The sequence below is a fragment of the Eucyclogobius newberryi genome, unplaced genomic scaffold (assembly GCF_026437365.1).
Source record: "Eucyclogobius newberryi isolate DKJ021-1_F unplaced genomic scaffold, fEucNew1.0.hap1 SCAF_9, whole genome shotgun sequence".
NCBI lineage: Eukaryota > Metazoa > Chordata > Actinopteri > Gobiiformes > Gobiidae > Eucyclogobius > Eucyclogobius newberryi.
Window position 1 is genome coordinate 8,224,828 of NW_027316532.1, and position 22,763 is coordinate 8,247,590.

Genomic DNA, 22,763 nt, shown 5'->3' on the forward strand with positions numbered 1-22,763 from the left:
TCTGGGTCCACAGGTCCTCAGGAGTGAGAAAAGAAAAAGAAGGCGGTGAACAGTTTGCAAGTGGAATCAAAAAATAAATATTGTTTGATAGCATAAGTAGTCAGAAGAAGAAGAGGATAGTGCTCAAGCTGTCATACTTCCCCCAGCACAGTTACTCCTAGGGCAGCGTAGCTAAAGCTGTGGGTTTATGTTTCTGTTCCTAACTAGTCTGACCATAAGCGATTTTGAAGAGGAACGTTTTAAGCCTGGACTTAAATGAAGAGACTGTGTCAGCATATTTAACATGGGTCGGGAGCTGATTCCATAACACAGAAGCTTGGTAGCTAAACGCTCTACCTCCTACAGTACTTTTAGAGACTCTTGGCACCACCAGAAGGCCAGCATTCTGAGAGCGAAGAGCTCTGTTTGGATGATATGGTTCTATAGCATCTTTGAGGTAGGATGGGGCCATGTCATTTATGGCTTTGTAGGTCAAGAGTAGAATTTTGAATTTGATTCTAGACTCGACGGGGAGCCAGTGAAGAGACTTCAGCACCGGCGTAATGTGCTCTCTTCTTTTTGTTCCTGTTAGTAATCTTGCTGCTGCATTTTGAACCAGTTGAAAGCTTTTTATGGAGCTTTTAGGACACGCTGCAAGCAGGGAGTTACAGTAGTCTAATCTAGTCGTTACAAATGCATGGATAAGTTTTTCGGCATCACTTTTAGGCAGGATTCTTCTGATTTTGGCTATGTTGCGCAAATGGAAATAGGCTGTTTTACAAGCTTGATTTATGTGAGCTTTAAATGAGAGCTCCTGGTCAAATAAGACTCCAAGGTTTCTTACAGTAGAACTGGAGGCTACACTGACATTGTCCAGTGTGACTATCTGCTCAGATAGAGAGTCTCGTAGATGCTTAGGGCCAAGCACAATGACCTCGGTTTTTTCAGGAAGCAGCACAGTGATCGGCTGTGCATGGGTGCTAGTTGAACAGATATAAAAACCTACCTATTCTCTATCCTCTTCTCCTGTAGAAGTATAAATAGTTGATTAATAATAATAATTCAAATTGAATGAGTGTATGATTGAAATGTAAACTTACCATTGTCATTTAATACTTGTAACAGCACAATATCCCCTGTTATTTCACTTCCAGATCCAGTCTTCTCCGACTCGTGTAAGATCGACACCAGGTTCCTGTCTCTGAATTACCTGGGCGGTTACGTGGAGCCTCAGCCCTCCAAAGGCTGCATCCTCTCAGGGCCCGACAAAGACAGAGAGGTGCACATCATCGAGCTGCAGGCCCCCAACTCCAGCAGGTGAGACAGAAGGTCAATGGAACTGACCCGCAGCAGCTGTCCAAATGTTCACAGACTTCTTTGAGGACAAGTAAGCCTGCAGTAAATCAGGACACCATGTTGGATTCATTTACCTTACAATAGTCTTTTATTCTTTTGTTGTGTGTTTGTTTTTATGTTGCGTATTGTCCTTCTTTGCTTTGGGGGAGCAGATGGAAACCAACGCTTTTGCAACACCAAAGCAAAGATGTTAAGTACAGGGATGTCATGATACTAACATTTCAAACTTCTGATACAAAGGGAAAGGCTCAATACTCATTTCCAGCAACATGGAGTTTTATCTTTCTATTCTAGGACTTAACAAATATAAGAAAAAAGTTCAAGAACTAAAGATTAAACATATGTATTTTGTAGGAACATTGCATAATAGTAATCAACATCTTGTGATATAAATGAGTAGGAGTTACAAAAGTGCTTTCCCTATTAGCAAGCCCCTCCTACTTTCTGTTTGAATGCAAAAGGGTCTGCAAATGAATTATAAAGAGAGTTAAAAAAAAAAGCAATTAAAAAACGGAAGACGACGCCGTTTCTCGTTGTTGTAAAAAAATAAAATTAAATAAACCATTGTAAGGTAGACAAACTTACTTGCTCTCATACGAGTCTGTAGGAAGTATGGTTTGAAATTGGAAACAAATAAAGTGATTAAGCAATAACAAAAAAAAACTGAATAAATTAGGCTAAACTTCACTTGGCTGATATCGAAAAAATGAAAACCTTAATTTTGTTGCTGTTGTTGATTTTTTAACCCAACACAATGACAAATGTAAAATGTCTGTAAAAATCAGTCACTTAAGTGCAGAGATATCACCTCATACGCTTTCTAAAACCAGCTTGATTTACTATTCTATTTAACAATCTCAATATTCCAATTTTGCATAGCTTCAAAACAACAATCACGATATTTTCTACATTTCGATATATATTGCCCAACTTCTAGAACTTAACCAGCTAATCTTGAGCACACCCTGAACAAACCAACAATTAATCCAAGACTAAACCAGGACAAATGAAGGTCTAATTGAAGTTTAAAGTACAGTTTAACGACGCAAAAACTAAGCTACGGGAAAAACGATCCTGTAATTACACTAAATCTCCACCGTACCACAGATTGAGAACCGCTGGTGTTGAGGTCAAGCAGCTCTCACTTATCTCCGTACACTCGTTTGTGTTGGCCTGCCATGGAGACCGAGTGCTCTGTGGTGTTCCTCTTAGAATAATATTTCAAAACAGGATCTTAGGGTTGACTTGGCCTCGTACACTGCTTATTTTGTTTAGCCCAAAGACAATGTGATAGAAGGGCTTAATCTTTTGGAGCAGTGTCTGGTCTGCACATGTCAGCTTTTTCACTGAAATGTATCCACGTTTAATTAGTTGGCCAGACTTCAAACTCCGGCTGCGTGGTGTTAGAGAGAACACGCACTTACTATGGTGCAATCGTGACATTTTGGAGAATTTGTTAGTTTGAAGTGGTTTTAAAATTTGAAAAAGATTTTGGACCAACTTTGGCTCTTACAGCTGGTTAAGGATAAAAAAAAATGTAAAACTTTGATCAGAAACATTATAAACATTTGGGTCAACTTAAGATATATATTTAAATGAGTGTAACATGCGATTTATCATTTTGAACGTTTTTTTTCTTTCCCCCCCTTTTTTTTTTAACTTTATACTCGAGGCAGTGGCCAGTACATAAGTAAAAGTATTGTTCTTAAACGTAAATTTGTAGCCATCTGTACTCAACTTAATTACATTTTACAGTGGATACTTTTGTTTATGCTCAGTCCAGTTCCATTGTTAAGCCCGATCCGGTCCATCTTTTGCTTCCTCTCTTGTTTCCTTGCTCTCCTCAGCTGCCTCTCATTCCCTGGTCATTCCCAGGGTCACCTACATATTCTCCTCTGTCCATTCAGTCTTTGCTAGATTGTTGACTAGTGAAGAGAAACACACGTGTTACAAGTGTTGTATTTATATCTGATCTTCTGCATCTATATTTGAAATCTGATCCTGCATTACTTCCTGTTGTTCCCCGTCTGAATTTCTGTTTGACGATTTTCTTTGTCATTATTAAGGCTTTCCTGTTTAAAGGAGACGTTCTGTTTTACAAAAAAATATGTCTGGGTCATTCTTTCTCTTGCATTTGAGTTCTGGTTACCTGTGTGATAACTTTTTACTTGTTTACATTTGCAAGCAGCTTTCTGTACTTTCTACTGCACTACATTTTTGAACTGGACTGAAAAGTAATGTACATTTGTCTAAAGTTTGAGAGTGTCTGCCATTTTTTTATTTTTCTTTAGCATGTTCATAATGACATTTTCTCTAAAGATTTCAGTGCAAACAAAAAAATATAAATAAAAAAATGACTCTTCATCAGCCCAATAATTTATTAATAGCATTTAGTGTTATAAAATCCTTCTTTTTTTACTGTCTAAGTACATACAGTGGCTCAGATACTTTACAACTGAGCAGTTTTCTGATGCACCTTATTCCAGAAGTTGCCTTGGGCGCCGCCATTATTTTACTATTTCAGGCCGCCCAAGGAATTGGTGCACATGAACATTTAACATTTTTCACAAATCAACTTATGTCATATAATATTTCAGTGGCAAGTCTTTTCCCTCGTTCTCAGCTGAGTGAACGGCCGATCCCTAACAGAAAGTAGCACAAGTGGGTGGAATAATGTGAACAGCAATTCAAAACCGCATTTATCCAGGTCACACTTTGTGCACAACACTTGTACTCAGTGTTGCCTTTATAATACATTGTAATGTGATTCATGGAGGCAATTGGTGCAGTTTGACTCTCTGAGGAAATAATGAAAAATGCAATGTAAAGCCGTTCATTTTCATGTGTTGAAAGGTGTTCAGTACAATATTATTGCTAATCTGACAGATATGGTTAGTTTCACTGCCTTTTTTCCCTTTTGATACATAGATACATTACAGTTGAATTCTGTCTCTCCAGTGCGTTCCAGGTGGATGTGATTGTGGAACTTCAGCCTCTGGAGGACAACGGCCCTCTGCACCGCGACGTGGTCCTGATCCTGAAATGTGCCAAAGCCGTCAACTGGGTCATCAAGGCCCACAGAGTCATCGGCAACCTGGAAGTGCTGGTAAGATATCGGCAAGAAAAGAAACACATTTCTCGTTAAGATACACGGCTTCGTCAAACAAGCCAAACCACTGATAGAGCAGTCTGACAGGAACACTGAAAAACATTTTAAAAAGTCATAGCTTGTGCAAAGACAATAAGAAGTCTAATAAAAGGCAGGACATGTGCACTTAATTGAGCCTTTATCCTTGCTACAACGGTGTTTCCTCATCATTACTTTTTCTCAAAGTTATATTTTGAGTGATTCCTGCATTTTTCCTGAGCCTCAGTTGCAGGACAATAATCCTTTATTGGCTCAAGTGCTCAGAAAATCCCTGTTTTCACATACGCCCTATCCCCGCCCACATCCCTGATATTATTTGTAAATATTTCTAAATTGTCATTTGAACAATCTGCTGCTTTTTTACGTTGAAACGTCATTTATGGCTTATCAGTTCTGCAGTTTTTTTTATTATGAAGCTACTTTATGAAGTTAATGTGACAAAAACAGGCGGATAAAAAAGGTCTTTACGTTTAGATTTATGCTTTGTACTTGAATTTAAAAGACAAAATTTTGCTGCTGACATGATAATATTGAATTGCTGAATGCGGTATAGTGTGTCCCTCGTCAGTGTAGACCTGATCCTCTCCAGACCTCCCTCATGACTGTGCTTTCTCCCGCTCCTATAACTCCTATAACTCCTGGAGCTCCTGTGTTTGTGCAGCTGCTGGTCACTGCTCCTCAGAGTGATGTCAGAACAGCCCACAAAGTGACACTAAAAGCAGATCAGGTTGTGTTTACATTTTTAAAAACACATTTAAAGCGCCACTGCCCATTTTTCCACTACCAGACCAGTTGTACAACACGTGGCCAAAAACAACATGGCTCTGGCTACTTTTCTGGATTTGTCATTACATAAATCAAACTGGACCAATTCTTTACATGTCAAAAATGTTGATTCATTTTTCGTTTTTGACTGACTCAGTTTTTTGTGTCTAGTAGGACTTCAAATAACAATTATTTTAGTAGTCAACTTAAGGGGGGCAATAACGGGTTAAATATGGTGAATGGTGAAGAATATTTACTAAATCAAGTGCATTATTGAGGAAAATCAGACATTCTTTATCCTTTTTTTTGATTTGATAATAACTTTGTCATAATAGGTCCAGTTAACGATTACAGTTATCATGATTATTGTTTATCGTCAACTTGTCAAGATTAATGTATTCATCATTGAGGCTCCACTATCTACAATCTGTCATAAATCTACTATTGGTGTGAAAGCATCTTAACGGTATTATCAGAAATAACTACTTCATAACTCCCTTGCCACTATTTTGTGAGACGTTTTCTCAAAAAGTTTCACACGGAATAATAATGGATAAATGACGGTATATATGATGTAGCAGTTGCATATAATATATGACTTCCAACATGTCAAAACTGTAACCACTTTTTATGACTTTCAACCCGATCGAGCAGCTTGTGCAACGAACATTTGGGAAAGTGTCAAGTATGTGTGCAATATGAGAATCTTGTAAAGTCTGATATCTCATTCTGTCAAAGGGCAAGGACTCCTCGGGCCGGTGTGGGAAATGTGTGTGAGAACGCTGATTTTCAGAGCGCACCGAGACGAGACTGACTTGAATATTTGAAGGAAACTTAACCCTTTTCTCGAGCTATGACACGTCTATTACCTCAGTGCCATGATTCACGCTTTAAACAGTAACGGCAAGACTCTACACGAAGATGGAATAATACCCCAACACATAGACGCTCTTTTGTTACTCATAGATCGTAAAAATGTAGTCTCAAGAGATTTAAACGTTTTAGAATAAATATTGTGCACCACGGGCCAGTGCAATAAGTGCTGCATTGAAAGTGATAGTAGTAGTTGTAGAAGTAACTGCAGTTGTAGTTTCACTTACTACATAGATTGTTTACTTTTCTCAATGGAGCTATACTACATACACAAAAAGACAACCCTATACAATGTGGTGGTTCTAAATGAGAAAAAAAATGAATAAAAACTTTATACTAGTAGCAGAAGAAGCAATAGTAGTAGCACTAAAAGTACTTTGGTCTAAGCTGATTCATTTTTTACTTTTTTTCACTTTTCTTCACAAACTGTTACTTGATTGCGGTAAAACTCTCATTTATACAGTATTTAATGGTTTCACGTGTTATTATCTTAATTAGATTCTTAGTTGCAGGGACGGTCTGAATAAATGAACCAACAATTTTACTGAATACTTTTTGAGTATTTGAAAATGTCAGTGTTTAACCTGCCAATTCATCTTTTCCTCACAGGCTTCCGACACCATCAGCGTTGGTTCTGGTACAGAGAAGTCCATGCAGATGACTAAACATCCCAAGCAGCCTTTACCACTGGGGTCCCAAAACCTGATCAAGTGGGCCGAGGAGCACGGCTACGGCCCGGTCACCTCCTACACCAGCACTTCTGTGGCCAACCACTTCCACCTCAGGCTCCGCGAACAAGGTAACTCAATCTGGCGCTGCAACTGTGGATTCTGGTGCTGCGTGTGTTTTCTCCATCATGAGCTCTGTGATTAAAAGCATCATAACGGCGTTTTAAGCACCGCTCTCTGTCAGGGCTTTCGACATGACCAACGTATGCTTGTAGAAAAGTGGAAATGTATGAATACTGAAGAGGGTTCTGTTGCCACCGCGCTTATTGTCCGGTGGTTAATGTCGAATGTGTTTGTTATCCTTGGTCAAAGAAAATATATCAGCGTTTTTTCAAGATATTTATATGCTGGTTTATTCATGTTATCTGAGTTGTGATGGCTAGAATGCTGGGACGTGTAATCAGTCTGTATTAGTCAGTAACACTAGTGACCCAAGGAAGGAAGTCCAACCCCACAGACACGTCACTGTAATACTAATAAGATAAGATATTCCTTTAATGCATATCCAGTTAGTAGCAGTTTACAGTTTGATTTGTAAGTTTGTTTTCCTTTTCATTTTGGGACATTATGGTTGGAGAAGCCCAGGTTAAATTCATCCAATACAACGTTTTCAATTGATGAATGGTAATTTTTAAAATAATCATTCAACCTGTTTCAAACTGAACAAGAGACCAGAGAGAGTACAGTAAAATCAAAAGGAAATACAAACTAAAATGTCCCCCAATGTATCTGTCCCAGTCATTTTTAACTTTTTTCCATTTTATAATTGTCCAAATATATCTCAGTCCAATATTTCACAGTCGGCTCAGTTCTTGTCATTCATTTCTTTTTTACTACCCAACAGTACACTCCACAGGTATCTTCTTAAAAATCACCCATCTTCTGCTCTTGTGTGATTTCAGACATTGTTGACCCTCTGGAGAGCCTGTTCCATCCTGATCTGTCCATCCTCCATGACCTCAGCCCTCACCATGAGCCCAGGGCTGCCCCTCGTCGCTCTGGACTGCCCTTCCTCTTCCCCAATGCTCCTCTGCCTGGCGCTGATGACCTGCCCTACCAGCGCCTGCCCCCCTCCTTGAACGAAGGCATCTGGGACAGCGAGGGCCCCGAAGAGGTGCATGGAGTGCTCAATGTGGAGCTGACAGTGCAGTGTGAAGAGTCCCGGATGGTGGTCAGCATTGACAGAGAAAGCCTCAAAGTAAGTATAATAATGTAAACCGACAAAAAACAGATTCATATCACAGTGCTAATAAGGTTAGCTCTGTATTACCAATGTCCAGTGGTACCTGCTGAAACCGCCGTCATAACCGGACTACCTGTCATACCTATTGTTTCCTTGTCAGCAATTATTCATAACATATTTTTGTGGGTAAATGTACACTTTCACCAAAAGCAAACTTGAACTGATCAGCAGCAGCCCTACAAGATGGATTTTTGTGAGTTTTAAACTCAAACCTTGTAACAATCCAGCTTGCAGCGGAAGCAGCTGATTGAAGCAAATTGATTTTGAAATCACAATCTTGACAATCAATGTATCTTCTCAATGTCATCTTTTTTTTTACTAACATTTCCTTTGATTACTGGCCCGCTTCTTAGCTGGCGTTCATTTCCCTCTAATTTAGCTGAAGAGTAATCAGATAACCCAATAATTAGATCTGATTATTGGTGTGTCATGAAAACGTCTGTAACATGTATTTGTTAGAACATGTTTTAGATTAATAGTGGTACTTATAAGTCAAAGTGTATTTCCATAATCTTTGCATTTGCTGCATTCATTGGCCTTATCCTTACTCAAGCACAGATGTGAGCATGTTAAAGGACTATATACTACATTGTAGACGCTTTCTGAACCCATTAGTTTAATACCCATTGCAATGTCCTATATTAAGCAGCAACAAGTAATCACATGAATCGCTACGGATCATTTCAAAAGAATAATGCCATTATCTAGACACAATCTATGCTATGTTCGGCAAACGGAAGTTGTTAATATCAAAGCAAACCAAAAAGTCACAAGATGGATACAGTGTGATTTGGATTTGTTAATATTCTCTATCAAGACATTGACTTCCTGACTAATCATTGGTTGCAGCCCTTCTTACTGATAAATAAAACGTTGTTGATGTGAGTGTGACGTCAATGAGGGAGGCATTTCACAACATTTGGAGTGAGACCGTATTAGCCCACATCACAGACTGGAAACTGGCACTGACTGTAATTAGAAAAAGCTGGAGCCAATACAAGACCACCTTATGGGCCGTGTTTATTCCTCAGAACTCAGTGCACTCTCACAGTTCTCCAAATGACTTAACACAATTCACCGTTTGATCTTTATTTAATTTAGCCACACATTTTCTCTCTTCGCAGGCAAATGGATTTACTAATGCGAGCCTCACGCTTCAAGACCCAGAATGCAAAGCGACGGTGAATGCAACGCACTACAGGCTGGAGACCCCTCTGGATGGATGTCAGACCACTGTTTATTCCATGGGCAGCTCCACGGCACTGCACATCAACTCTGTATGTATTAGGCATGGTGTGATGTTATTTTAGCAATTATAGTAAGCTCTTTTGACGTGCTTAAAAATTTTGTTTTGGTATAATTTTGCAGTTACAATGCCAATATGTTTATGTTTTGACCTGGATTCTGGTTAATGTCATAGTAATTACTGGTTCAAATCATATTTAAAGACATATTATGCAAAATTGACGTTTTTGAGCTTTTAATCATGCTATAACATTATTCCCTCATCAAAAACGTTAGCTTCATTCACACTTTTATTGAATGTTTAGTAAGTCATCTCCCTCTGAGCGTCAAAAAATACTTTTCCCAGTTTTCCATGAATCAACAACAGACTCGTTTATAGCATTTCACCCGTCAAATCACGTCCATTTACATTAGCATGTCGGTGGTAAGCTAGCTTTGTGTATCTCATCAATGTAATTCCCTCTGCAGCCAGTAGAAGGAGCTTTAACTCAATTCATGACGTGGGAAACGCCTAACTAATATGAAGTAATATCTCCTTTTTGTAGACTAATAGTTCTTAAACTGGAGATGTCAAAACATGTTTAAAGGACTAAAGAATTATAACAAATAACTATGTTGCATTTATTTTGATTTTTTTGTAGGATTGAGTGATTTCCCAATTACTTATTTAGATACTTATTTTAGTTTGGATAAGAAAAAGCGATGCAAAGAACCTTCTGTGCCTTCAATATCAGTTCGATCTGAAGCTCTGATAAGTTCACTTTGACTTTTCTGGCAGATCTTTGCTGTACAGATGCTTGCATTACAGACATTTACGTTACCTTGTACAACCCGTGCAAGTGGTTAACCTCAGCGCTGAGATGGTTTTGATGGCCTTATCCACTAAAATGTTTCCCATTACCGTTTGATTGGTTCTTAAATTGGATTGACAGCTCCACTTAACCTCATTATTGTGGAATTCTGTGAGCGTCTTTGTTGGAACAGGCTCAGATGAATCACTTCCTCACTCCACTGTTGTAATCACATTCAAACAACACTTTTTCTGTTCAGAACTCGGCCTGTGTCCAAAGTCAGCGCTTATGCAAACTTTGGACTCTAGGATGCACCAAACATGTTTATTTCCTTTTGTTATATCTTATTTTAAGGTCCCGCACCTGCTTGTCTCTATGGTGATGTTACTTTGCTTGGAATGTTGGAATGCAAAGCAGCTCCATGGAAACAAGCAGGTGACAAACCCTTTTGCAAAGTTACACAATGCTCTTTTTTTAAAGGACACATATTCTGCTTTGCCTAAGGCCCGAAGTCACTGGGATAGGCTCCAGTCACCCGCGACCCCGAAAGGGAACAAGCGGTAGAAAATGGATGGATGGATATTCTGCTTTATTTGGATTGTCATTGTCTTCATAACATGCTCTTGAGTATATTTGCTTTGTATCTCATGATATAGAATTTCTGAAAAAAGGTCTACTAAAATCAGACATGAATTGTGTTTCCCATGCCAGAAATGGAGCATTATTCTCAGCTGTGTTGACTGGCTGCAGAGGGAATTAAACGATGGAGATAAACAAGCCTTGTTTTCCCCCGACACATTAATCCAGGCACGCAGGTGTAAGAACGCTCAGAAAGAGTTTGATGATGATTTATGGACTTAAAAACATGGCAGATGTTGGAGCTCTACCTATGATGAAGGAGTGTTTTTCTGAGGCTCAAAGGGAGAGGACTTACCGGATTCATCAAACAAGCATAAAAGCAAATACAATGTTATATAAATATTTTTTTACATTTTTCTTTTGTCTTCTGGCTTTATTTAGGACGACCATCCTCAGCAATAATGCAGTAAAAGATGAGGTGTTGTTTGAGCCTTCTGCGTCATTATTCTCAAATCCACTGTCGTCCTTAGAGAGATTGATACAACCTCATTGTTGAGAAATCCAAAACAAGATTTTTGTGTGAGTCCCTGTGGTGAAGTCATGGGATATAATATTATTATAATCTGAATTATTGGTTACACAATTACCCTTGAAGAATGTTAGGGGCGAGTTTGCCTCAAAACATACTTTATTTTCTATTAACTATAATCTATGCTTTTCATGTGTACAACATTGATGAAATGGAAACTTTACCTTTTTTGCAATTTTCTTTTACAGTTTTGTGCAAGACAAAACCGCCTGATGTCTCACTTCATAAGTCAAAAATATCTCTCCCTTGACTCTTACAAACTCAGAAACATATTCAACGTATCATTATTTTTGGACTCTTCTTATTCCAACTGCTAAATGTTGATGAATGAAATGTTAGTCCTGGTTTAGTTCTAGTTCACACACTATTGTCCTCTGTGACTTTGGAGTTGAAGGAATCAGACACACTCTTGAGACCCTGTGCATTCCTTTATCTTGAACCTATCACTTACACATTGTTTCATAAAAATCTGAAATCTCTGGCTTCTTAAAGACCACAAAATATTCAACACCCTTTGATTCCAAGTCCTTTTTGCTCACAGCTCTGCCTCTCTGTGTCCCTCAGGTTTTCGTTAGTCACGCTGAGTCCAAAGATGGGAGCGGTCGACCCTCGGACTTCGACCTGGACTTTGAAGACGGCCCGTTCCGAGTGGCTGGCCCTGAACACATGGACCCCCCCTCGATCGTCATGGTGAGACAGGGAGAGAGAGTGGAAAAGTCAACCTCTATGTTTTATACGCGCACAGTTGGGAAAAGAACTGCATTTCCCAGAATCCCTCGGTGCTTGTAAAGTGTCTCCTGGCTTGAGTATTTTACCTTTTTAGTCCGCGGGATCAAATATATCATGGCCTTTTTCACTGCTAACATAATACACACCAACTTGCCATTTCTTTCCCCCCCTAACTTTTTTTTATTTTGATACTGATGATGATGAGAAGTGCTCTTTTCAACACAAAATAACTTTCTTTGTGTTACCTTGTTCTAGTTCTGATGAAGCTCAAGATCATTTTAAAACTGTTCTATAAAAGTCAAATTTGATCCTGTTTATGTCAACTGATAACTTTAAGAAGCAGTAAGTGTTGTGTTTGCTCAGAGATGCTTAACTTACCTTTCCTCCTTTGTCTATAATGTGCTTTGAGTCCCAATGAGCTATGAAATTATTTATTTATTTAATATGGACATAGCATTGGATGTACCAGATGCAATGTTTTAAGTGTTATAGCAAAATATGCAAATTTTCAACACCTGTAGAAGAAGAGTGTTATATAAATGTGCCCACTTATTATGCCATAATGCATTTTGTAAATCATATATATGAAAAAGCAAGTCAATATACTCTTGAATAGAGCAGCAAAAAAACATGTACTCAAGAGTATAGAAGTATTTGGGGAAACTTCTATTCATATTTAAAGTCTGATTTATGAGTTACTGCAATTGATCAGACAAAACATACAATGTACAGATTCTGGAATTTCCAAATAATAGACACAAAATTACAAACATGATTTGAATATATTATATTAAAATCATATATGTAAGAGTGGTGTCAAATGATTTAATATTTTAAACAAAAAGCGTCTAAACTTGTAGGCTTGCTCACAGTAGGAAAAGGTAGAATAGAAGTAAAAGTGTGGTAGCATAAAACTACTCTGAAATGTACAATCTCTTCAAAGTGTTACTCCAGTAAATGTAATATATTGTATGAATATAACAACACACATGTACAATTTGCGTAGTCACATGCTCAGTCTTTTTTCTTCTTCTAGTTCAACTGTAGCTACTCAACAAACCAAGAATCTTCAGAAACCCTGCCCAGGATCATCGCTGAGCCGCAGATGCCAAAGCCGGTCAACGTGTCGTTCACCATGGAGCTGTACAACACGCTTCCATTCAGCGAGCCCTCCCGACAGGCCTTCCACACCGTCTCACAGCACCAGCCCGTCTACGTGCAGGTGTGTTTATTATGCCTTTTTCACCTGTGCTTATTGAGACCAAAAATATGATTAATTGCACAGCCCGTGTTGGAAGTAAAGTCATCTTGGCTGAAATTACAATGCAGCTTTATTTGCTGAGGTAATTACTCTCAACCTTGAATGTAAAATTGTAACTTATTATAGAGATTATTTTGTTGATTAGTCGACTAGTCCACCAATTCATTTTATTGTACATTGAGAATTTTTAAATACATTATCAACCAAATTCTGTTTTCACCTATCCCCTATCCCATAATATGTCTCCTTTAATGAAACCAATAAATCAACCATTACGCAGTGCACCTTTAATAGATCATATAAAAAGTTCCTTGTTTTTTTAACTTGCTTTTGTCTCAGAATTTGTAGTATTTCCAGTCAGTAGCCTAGGTAGCTGTCCAAAATATACAATGTAGAAATTATAGGGTGTAAATCTGTGGATAACATAGCTCGGGGTCTAAATGAAAGCCCATTTATCCAGCCATAATCATATTCTCTTTTCTCAAAATTGTATATTATTCTAACCAAAGGTGCGTTAGTAAGTATGTTTCTGTATTTAGAGGTACTGAACCTTCAGTGAAATGTATTTTGCATTGTGCGCTTGAGTCTAATCTATAACATAAACATATATGGAAACTGAATGGTGTGTACTGTATATAATCTGTTTATTTAGTCTGGAGTTTTTATTCTTTTCATTATCACAAAGATGTTTGTTTGGACAGCACCACAGTTTCACCCTGGTGCACCTCCACTCTGTGAGGGGATTTTGGACTGTGGAGAAAACTTTTTTTTATTTTTATTTACTATTTAGATTTATATTTCTATATCAATGTCTACGGACTATGTTATAATAACTGACACAATAGTTCGAGTCAAAGCACACTAACGCAGCTCTGTGGGGGAAGAAGAGCTGCTCTATTAGCCACTGCTCAGCAACTAACACAAACACAGACTTGGAGTTATATAAGACACAGAGAAGAATAAAATGATCCAACGGCCCTAAATTGTATAAATACCCAAGAATGCTAATAATAGCTTTGAGCTAAATGCTACAGCAATACTAGCGCCGCCTGCTGTTTTCTACTGGACAATCCATTTATTCTTCTGAGATAACACAACAATGTCCATAAAGACATTTTGACCCCTCATGATGATCACATCTGTGGTCCATCGTTACAAAAATCAAACAAACTTTTTTCCAACTTTTTTATCAATGTTATTATTTACTTCTGCCCTAATCATAAAAAATACATTTTCAAGTACTTTTGAAAATATTAACCCCTTAAAAGAGGGAACATTTTGCGTTGATTCCTATTCAATCAATGGAAGGTTTTCACCCACACCAGACCTAACATGACGCTTTGCTGACTGCATCTGTACTACATATGATACATTTTCACCAAAAATATTTTAACATTTCATCTTACATACTAGTACATTTTTGGTTTGCAGTCCGGCCTCTTTTTGGCTGCCTGTGCATGTTTCTCTTCAGTGACAGACAGTATAAAGAAAGATCAGGTGTATGAGAGAACAGTGCTTTACTATGGGCTTCTCTGCGGGGCTGATTTATGGAGATATCAGGAAGAGATGCCTCAGTGACAGTGTGGACACAGAGCAGGCTGTTACAAAGACTTTACTGTGAACCAGAACTCACACTGAGCTGAAAGCTGAGTCCAAACCGGAGCCAAAAAGAGCTGCACTTCAAAATGTTGTTTTGTTTAAGTTGATTCTGGAAAATATTGCTTTTTTTGTGTGTGTGTCCATGCAGCAATAGCAAAAACAGATTTATTAGTCATTTAAATGTCCGGATGTTATACAGATTTTTTTTAAATTGTGGATGTGATTTGAAGTAGCCGTACTACCTTTTACATTTACAAATCTTCTAAATGCTTGCAGTTGTGAGTGTACTGTATTTTTGTCTTTGTTATTATTAAGTCTTTAGTCTTGAGATGATTTTTTTTCTTTGTCAGTTTTCTTCAATAGTAATTGTATAGCCCCTGTTTAGCCTCTGATACAGCCATCATTAGAAAGAAGGTCTGCTGAACATCTAAATGGAAAATCGGATGGATAATGACTACAGGGGCTTCTTTGTGGTCTTGGAGTAGAATTAAATTGCCATCTTATCTGGCATTGAGTATTTGAACAGAGCCAATATCTGTCGGTCTATTGGCAACATCATTTTCAAAGAATTGTGAATGTGTTTGGATCCACCGGGTTTAAAGTTATACAACAGCCCTTTTGTATAAACTGTGGCATGCTTTTTTCACATTGGATATAGAAGCTGAGGTACTTAATTCCAGTCACTCCCTGCAGGCGCTCTCTGAGAGTAGTCCCTGTACCCCTAATTATTTTGTCAAAGGTAATTTTGGAAAAATAAAAGCTAAGTCTAAAAATATCTTTCTTCTACACCAGTTTTCAGTTACTCTTTAGGATGCGTTTACATGTGTATGAATATGTTTATTTTCCTATACATCGGTATACAAGCTTCTTTTTTTTCTCCCGTCCGTATGTTGTTCACAGGATAACAATGAGTATTCACTGTATTGTAAGAGCAGCAGGTAGGAGGAGTTTAGCTTTGAGCCTTCTTTCACCTTTAGCCAAACACAAAAGCGTCAAAAATACTATTTTCTGTCCAATGACTGACTGTTTGTTTTCTTCTTCAGATCACCTCGGCCACACCCGACCCGGACCTGGGCTTCACCATCACCTCATGCTTCATCTCCACCAACGCCAACACCCGAAGCGCCTCCGACTACCTCCTCATCGAGACCGTCTGCCCCACGGACGACTCCATCAAGTTCTACCCGCCCCAAAACCCCACTCAGCTCGAAAAGAAGACATTTAGTTTCACCTTCAACTCAAAGTTCAACATGTCTCTGCTCTTCCTCCACTGCGAGATGTCGCTATGCTCCAAAAAGTCTTCAGGATCGTTCCCAGCGGTGAGCGGTCGAAGGTTTACTGCATTGCTTTTATTGCCGTCTGTCAAGGCTGTTAGAGAGATCCTGCGTAGACTATCTCCACGTAACACGCCGTAGAATAGACCAAACAACGCAAATCCCCAAGTTATTGAACAATAAGCTGTCAAGTACAAAGCTTTCAACAGCAACAAAAGTAGTCTTACTGTGGATTTATTGTGGAGAAATGTTCTATCCATTCATTTCAATGTGAAGACACTATCACAGAACAGTACAGAGCAATCGTTCTCATTCTCTCCATTTCTCCCTCACAGTGCTTACAACCCAGTGAAACGTGTGATTCTCTGTCGGTGGATAAAATCATGGCTATGATGATGAACACAAAGTTTACTACCAAGCCTTTGGTCGTGTTTGACGGATCGAGCGTACCCGATATCACAGGTGAGTCACATGTTATGGCACCGCTGAAAGTAATACGCAGCGCTGAATATAGCAATCTGGATCAAATGTGAGCTACAGAGTTACAGAATCCTCCCCGCTCTAAACGTGACCCACACTGGCAAAATGAAAGCATAGAATGAAAATTAGAGGACATAATTTGTATGGATTTGTGATCAGATCAATCAGATGTTTATGGCTTCGGCACTTTGCATACTCTTCTTTTAAAACTATCCATCACAAGGATATTTTTCATTTTTTGTGAATTACATACATATTTCAAGGAGACGGTGATAATTAACACCTTGATCTTGCCTATTTTTTCAGGTTTTGTTATTATTTTTCCATCAGCCATTGTTGACCATGGAGAAATTGATATATAGATGCTACATTACAGTAATAAAGTTCATGATTTTGGAGGAGTTTGTTAGTAAGAACCAAACCACTAATAGCAGCCTGTCTCTGGCACATGTGTTTGTCATTTACTGCTCTCTCGGTTTGCATTACTGGTGCGTATGAGTCTGTTTACGTTCATGCCGCTACACAATAGGCCGTTTTTTTACAGTGTGTGTATTGGCCTGTGGTTGGCTAATGTTGAGGCCAACTTTTAAGGGACTTATGGAAAAAGAGCTGCAATTCCCCTTGTCAAATAAGAGACATATTTACTGTAATTGCAATTTTATGATAGAAAACAGCAGGAGAAGGCACTGCTTCAAAAATACCATGGGGGTTATTATGGTTAGCCAAAAAAAAAAGTTGAATTACCCTATAGGTGCAGTTAATAGTCTACTGCATAATCAGCTTCTGCGATGTTGCCAACTACGCTACACACCTCTGCCAAAGGACGGCTTGTACCAGCACAAAATCCAAAATTACTGAACAAGCATTAATAATCATTTGACAGTACAAATGTTAAACTTGTATTTTAGTGACAAGGTAACTTTTCTTGCTCAAAAGTGCTGTAAATGATTTTTACAGTGATAAAATAAAACTAGTTCCTTTTGTAGTTTGCAGTGATCCAAATGTATTGCTCACCTCATTGCCTAATGCATTCTGAGCATCATTATTATTTACCGCGATGAGTTTATAAGCGTTTACCATCGATGCTAACAAGCTAGTAGTATGTTAAATAGTGCACTTCCTGCTTCATGGAGCATAAAACACTATATAATTAGAACACACAATGGTCTCATTTGAACCCTTTGAGCTGCTTTTACAATATTACAATATATCTGTTCTGTAGCAAAACAGATTTGACTTTATTATATGAAAATAATAATAATAATAATAATAATAATCCAGCCCCTTTAAGTTAGCCAACCACACCCCCAAAAGTTGCATATTTGCAATAGTGCTTTAACTGTTCCAAAGTCAATGGAAAACTATATAACTGTAATATAACTGACCAAACCCAAACAAAACACACAATTATAAAAGCATATTGTCCAATTAGCGTTGGGCTGTAAGCAATAAAAATGTCTTAATTATTACATAAGGCTGATGATAGTGACTTTATAATGACTTGATCACACAATGCAATAGAAAGCTTAAAATCTTATCACACGAGTAAAAATCAAATAAGACAAGAAGAAGAATTCAAAACTTGGCTCCATGTTGATGTATCCCCCTCTTATTTTGCTGAAATGTTGGCTCACAATAGGCTTCATTATGTATGTGTATGTACAGTACACTAGCTGTCGTTGACTAATGCTGAGGCCCAGTTTGAAGGGACTTGTGGAAAAACCTCTTCAGTTCCAGTTGCTTTCACTTAGGAGCTCGTCGTGGCCTCTTTCCTTTCCACTCCAAAAGGGGAGGTACGTGCAGTATATGTGCACAAAAAACACTACTATTGAGTTCAAGACAATTTATATTCCCTTCTATCATCGCTGGCTCTATCTCTGAGGCTGTGTGAGCGGTCAGGGGAGGCTGAGGTAACCACCCACATGTTGAAAATTACTAATTATGACTTCACTTGAGAAGGGATGATTTCACAAAAGTCCAAATTTACTTGTAAATCACCAGCATGATCCCCTCTGAGCGATGACCTCAGCTGTGGTCAGTACAAGTCTTTATTGAATCCATAGCTGTGATGTAAAAGCATGTTGTCTGAAGCCAGAGAAAACACACAAGTATGTGGACAGGAGTAATCCAATTTCAACCTACATTGTAATTACACTTAAGAAAATTATAACTGTTTAATTGTATGTGTTCAGTTAAATGCTCAGGCACAATCGCATGCAAAATATTACAAAGTTTTAAAAAGTAAAAAGTTGTTGTAGGAAAAGCTATGTCCAGATTCAACCTCACCAAAGTGGGCAACTTTATCCCTTTTGCACTTTGATTTACAACACCAAAAGAGAAAAAGCATGTGGTGTTCGCAATACAGTTTTAAACACTTCATAGCTGCACAAATGATGCTCTGGGTGAACAAGCAAATCATGGATCATAGACTACAGTACAAGTACGAAGAGTTAGCTCCTCACCTGGAGATGTCCGGAGCTCATGTACGCAGGCTCATAGGCTCCTGCGTGGCTCCTTTAGTTCCAAAGTCTTCAAAAGCTTCTGCAGTGTTTCCTGTGAGTGCGTTAGGCATGTCAGATAGGTCCTAAACATGCATTTGCTGCATTTAGGTGCAAACAGCTAACAAAGTGTGATTTTACCACCTAACACCATAGATAACCGTGCCTTCACAAGCCTCGCAGACATGACGGCCTGATGCAGCGGTGCGCAAAGCATTCCTTTTTATGTTCCAAAATGTAAGCCCATTTTTTGTACCAGGTGGGTCGAGTTGGATTGCACTACCATAGACAGTAAGAATGTAAGAATGTTTTCAAGGTATTTTTTTTAAGATATGTAGTATTAGTGTCATACTGTGGAATGTCCAAGGCAAAGCAACAACATCTAAACCCAACACAAGAAAAGTTACATAGTTCAGACTAACTAACTAACAGGCAACATCTCCCAGTTCTGTACTCACATCATTTAACCTGCAGAAGTGGACGTACACAATTCCTTTTTACCATCTTGAAAACAGAACTTACCAAATGCCTTTCAAGCATTCTAAGTATTCACTCCAATAAGTTTATAAGCTTTCAGAAGGAGGGAGTTTTGTCCCCAAAATAACGCTGCCCTTTTGACTTTATTGACTTTATTACATGAGAATAATCAATACTTTTAAGAGTAAATGTTGTTGTGTGGTTTAATTTGCTCTACTAATTAACTATCAAACGGCAATTTCTTTACAGTTAATACTTTGAGAGTTGAAGCTATCTCACTGTAAGTTGCAGTAGGGACAGCTCTGGTGCCAGCACGGTTATTTTCCATGGCCTGGATTAGATAAACACTGATATATGGCATAAACATCATAAAAAACGCTGGCATTTCAAAGCCCATGTTTTGAACACAAAGACATCTCTCATATACAGCCCTGGCAAACAAAACAAGCCGCCTTTCAAGAGCCTGGCATTAGTACTGGACAGCATCCCGCGCTCAGCCTGCTCCCAAATCAAAGAGGGTCACTTGTGGCCAGCTGGATGAATGGAAAAACATCACAACTTCACAGCCCAAGCGATCAAAACGAGATTTACAGCCTTGCTTCAGCAGTAAAAAGGAATTGCTTTTATGTATCTGGTAATAGTCAGCAGTTTAACATGGTACAAATATTACTACTACTATCAAGCACTTTAATAGGAGGAGATCTGACAACTGGGAGCTGTTACATGAAGTAAAGTCATGTGTTTTTCAATAGCATCATCAATAGCATCATAATAATATTTCATACAATGCATAAAATCAAAAATTAATGGTTGCGTTATACTGCAATGGTCGGAGCCACTCTAGTTTATTTTTGTAGATTAAGACGGTTAGATAGTGTTTTACAAAAAAATATTTAAAGAACAAGACCATAGACTATCCATATTGATTAAATCTAATTTGCAAAAAGGACCCTAAAACATTAAATATATTCCATGGAATCCAACTTTATTTTATAAAAATGTTTGATTTAAGATATTTATATAATTGTTTTGTGTAGGTTTAGCATTATTTAGAGTATAAATTAGATCAAAGTAAGATATTGTTTCTTAAATTAATAACAATGATCCTACTATGACTTTTAATGCAAATGATTATTGGTAATGTATTGTGACTTTGCCAGATAGTTCTGATCCTACAGTTTGCCCTTTTCTGTTGTGTTGTGTTGTGTCAGGATGAACCCAGTGCCTGGGACCACTAATGTTTAGCCTTTTATTATCCCTGGACGGCGTTCAAAAGTCGAATTAGCTAATAATGAAGCCTTAATAAACCATACAAAGCCTGTACTGTCCGGGGCCGGGCTGAGGCCTGGTCCCTGTCCAAGACTCTGGTACAATGAGGGCTATTCTGGGACGATCACTTTTGGGTCGCTCGGCACACACATAATGGGCGATGACAGGCCATCAGAGGAGACCTTCATTTAAGCAGGAGTGAAGCCAGAGGACGTCCTGCCAGCCTTATCTTCCCCATGAGACAGGCATGGCTAAACACATACAAGGGACCAATCACACTGGATACGACAAGCTAAACTTAATGAAACTCAACTAGATAAAGCCTGCCATTTAGTGTGCTCATAACCCTCTCTCGCTCTGGTGAATGATATGCTCTGGTAAAGGGCTGAATGAATAACTTGTGATATGCATGAAAGTTTGCAATAACAATCTGTAAAACTTATTTTAATTTGTTTTATCATAAATAGTAAATAAAAGTCTGCAAGAAAGAGCGGTCTCATATGCAGTACAACACATAGCTAGTCTTTGTAGACTTAAAGGTTGAATGGACGATTTTTTTGGCCCAAATTTTAGTCTTATTTCCTCGTGGCATGGACTGCCGATTAGTCCTGCCACGTATCAATCATAAAACGCACCTACCGCTCACCTGCAGCCGCGTGTGGCTCGTCCCCCGAGAGCAGCACGGTTCCGCGTGTCTAAGTGCATTGATCTATCATAATATAGTTCCCTCAGTGTACGGGGCAATATGAAGACGGAGAAAGACAGTTCGAGCTGACTCAGAAGAAGACGGAAATCTACGGGAGACGAGAGATGCGATCCGTCGCGCTAATAAACAAACGCACGTGTGTCCCCCGTGCGGACTGATACAACAGCCTTTAAGGTGTCACTGTGTAACTGGTGAAGGGCAATCAATCTACTATCTCCATAGAGACCAGCCAGTGGAGCCACCAGGCCAATTTACAGGTCAAATCTGTGGAGAGGCAAGCCCACTTCCATATGCATGCTTTTTAAAGTCTAATATAGCAAAAAAAAAAAAAAAAAGAAACAAATGTAAATGTATACATCCAAGGTTTAATTTAGTTCAATGCCAACAACTCCAACCAGAAAATCTTTGGTGCACCTTTAAAGACACATAATATGCTAAATTGATTTGTTTGAGGTTTTTTCCATGTTATAACATTATTCCCTCATCAAAATCTTAGCTGGAGTTGTATTCTGTTTTGTAAGTTCTCTCCCTCTGAGCCTCACAAAACACTCCCAGATTGGTGACATCATAGGTGTAAAGGATAAATCATTACTAGACTTGTCCTGAGCATTTCTGCCATCAAATCGTGGTACTCAAGAGCCTGTTTAAAGGACAGTAACAAGACAAACAACGCATATTAAGACTCTTTTCAATGTAAAAACTATGGTCTGAGGCATTGGGTTCATCGTCACAAGAGCTACCCTTGGAGATTGTTCACGTCTCCACATTCCTGAGGCAGCCTCTTATCATCACAGTGTAATATCAGCAAAGGGCCATCTCTGTGAGGGCCGCGGCTGCCAGCAGGCTCACAGCGCCTATTGTGTGTCCCTGAATGCAAGGACATGTAACACAATGTAGGCCACCGCAGAGATTAACATGTTTTCTCCTTTTGTTTTCTAGTTCTTCCTTCACGGACACCGCAGCCAAGCCCCCCGCACTCCGATAGTGACAGTAAGTCCATGAACTCTCCGTCTAAATTGTTATCAAGTCTGTGTCTTGTGGAAAAATGGGAAACTTTAGTTTACTTAAGTTAATTTCTGATAAATGAACACTTCCTCACTTGTTGCTTTCCCTCTTTTTTTTCGTCCTTAGTTATACAGTGCATTGCTAACTGATTTGATCTGATGCCACGATT

General features: G+C 38.6%; 1 protein-coding gene across 1 annotated transcript in view; it reads left to right on the plus strand.

The window, feature by feature from the left end:
• Positions 1-22,763, plus strand: part of tgfbr3 (transforming growth factor, beta receptor III) — a 110,041-nt gene that overhangs the window by 77,559 nt on the left and 9,719 nt on the right. Inside the window, exons 6-15 of the mRNA XM_072438303.1 lie at positions 1,134-1,296; positions 4,294-4,441; positions 6,731-6,920; positions 7,752-8,047; positions 9,217-9,369; positions 11,861-11,986; positions 13,062-13,247; positions 15,929-16,204; positions 16,495-16,621; positions 22,529-22,579. Coding sequence (XP_072294404.1) covers positions 1,134-1,296; positions 4,294-4,441; positions 6,731-6,920; positions 7,752-8,047; positions 9,217-9,369; positions 11,861-11,986; positions 13,062-13,247; positions 15,929-16,204; positions 16,495-16,621; positions 22,529-22,579 — 1,716 coding nt within the window. The remainder of the gene's footprint in view (positions 1-1,133; positions 1,297-4,293; positions 4,442-6,730; positions 6,921-7,751; positions 8,048-9,216; positions 9,370-11,860; positions 11,987-13,061; positions 13,248-15,928; positions 16,205-16,494; positions 16,622-22,528; positions 22,580-22,763) is intronic.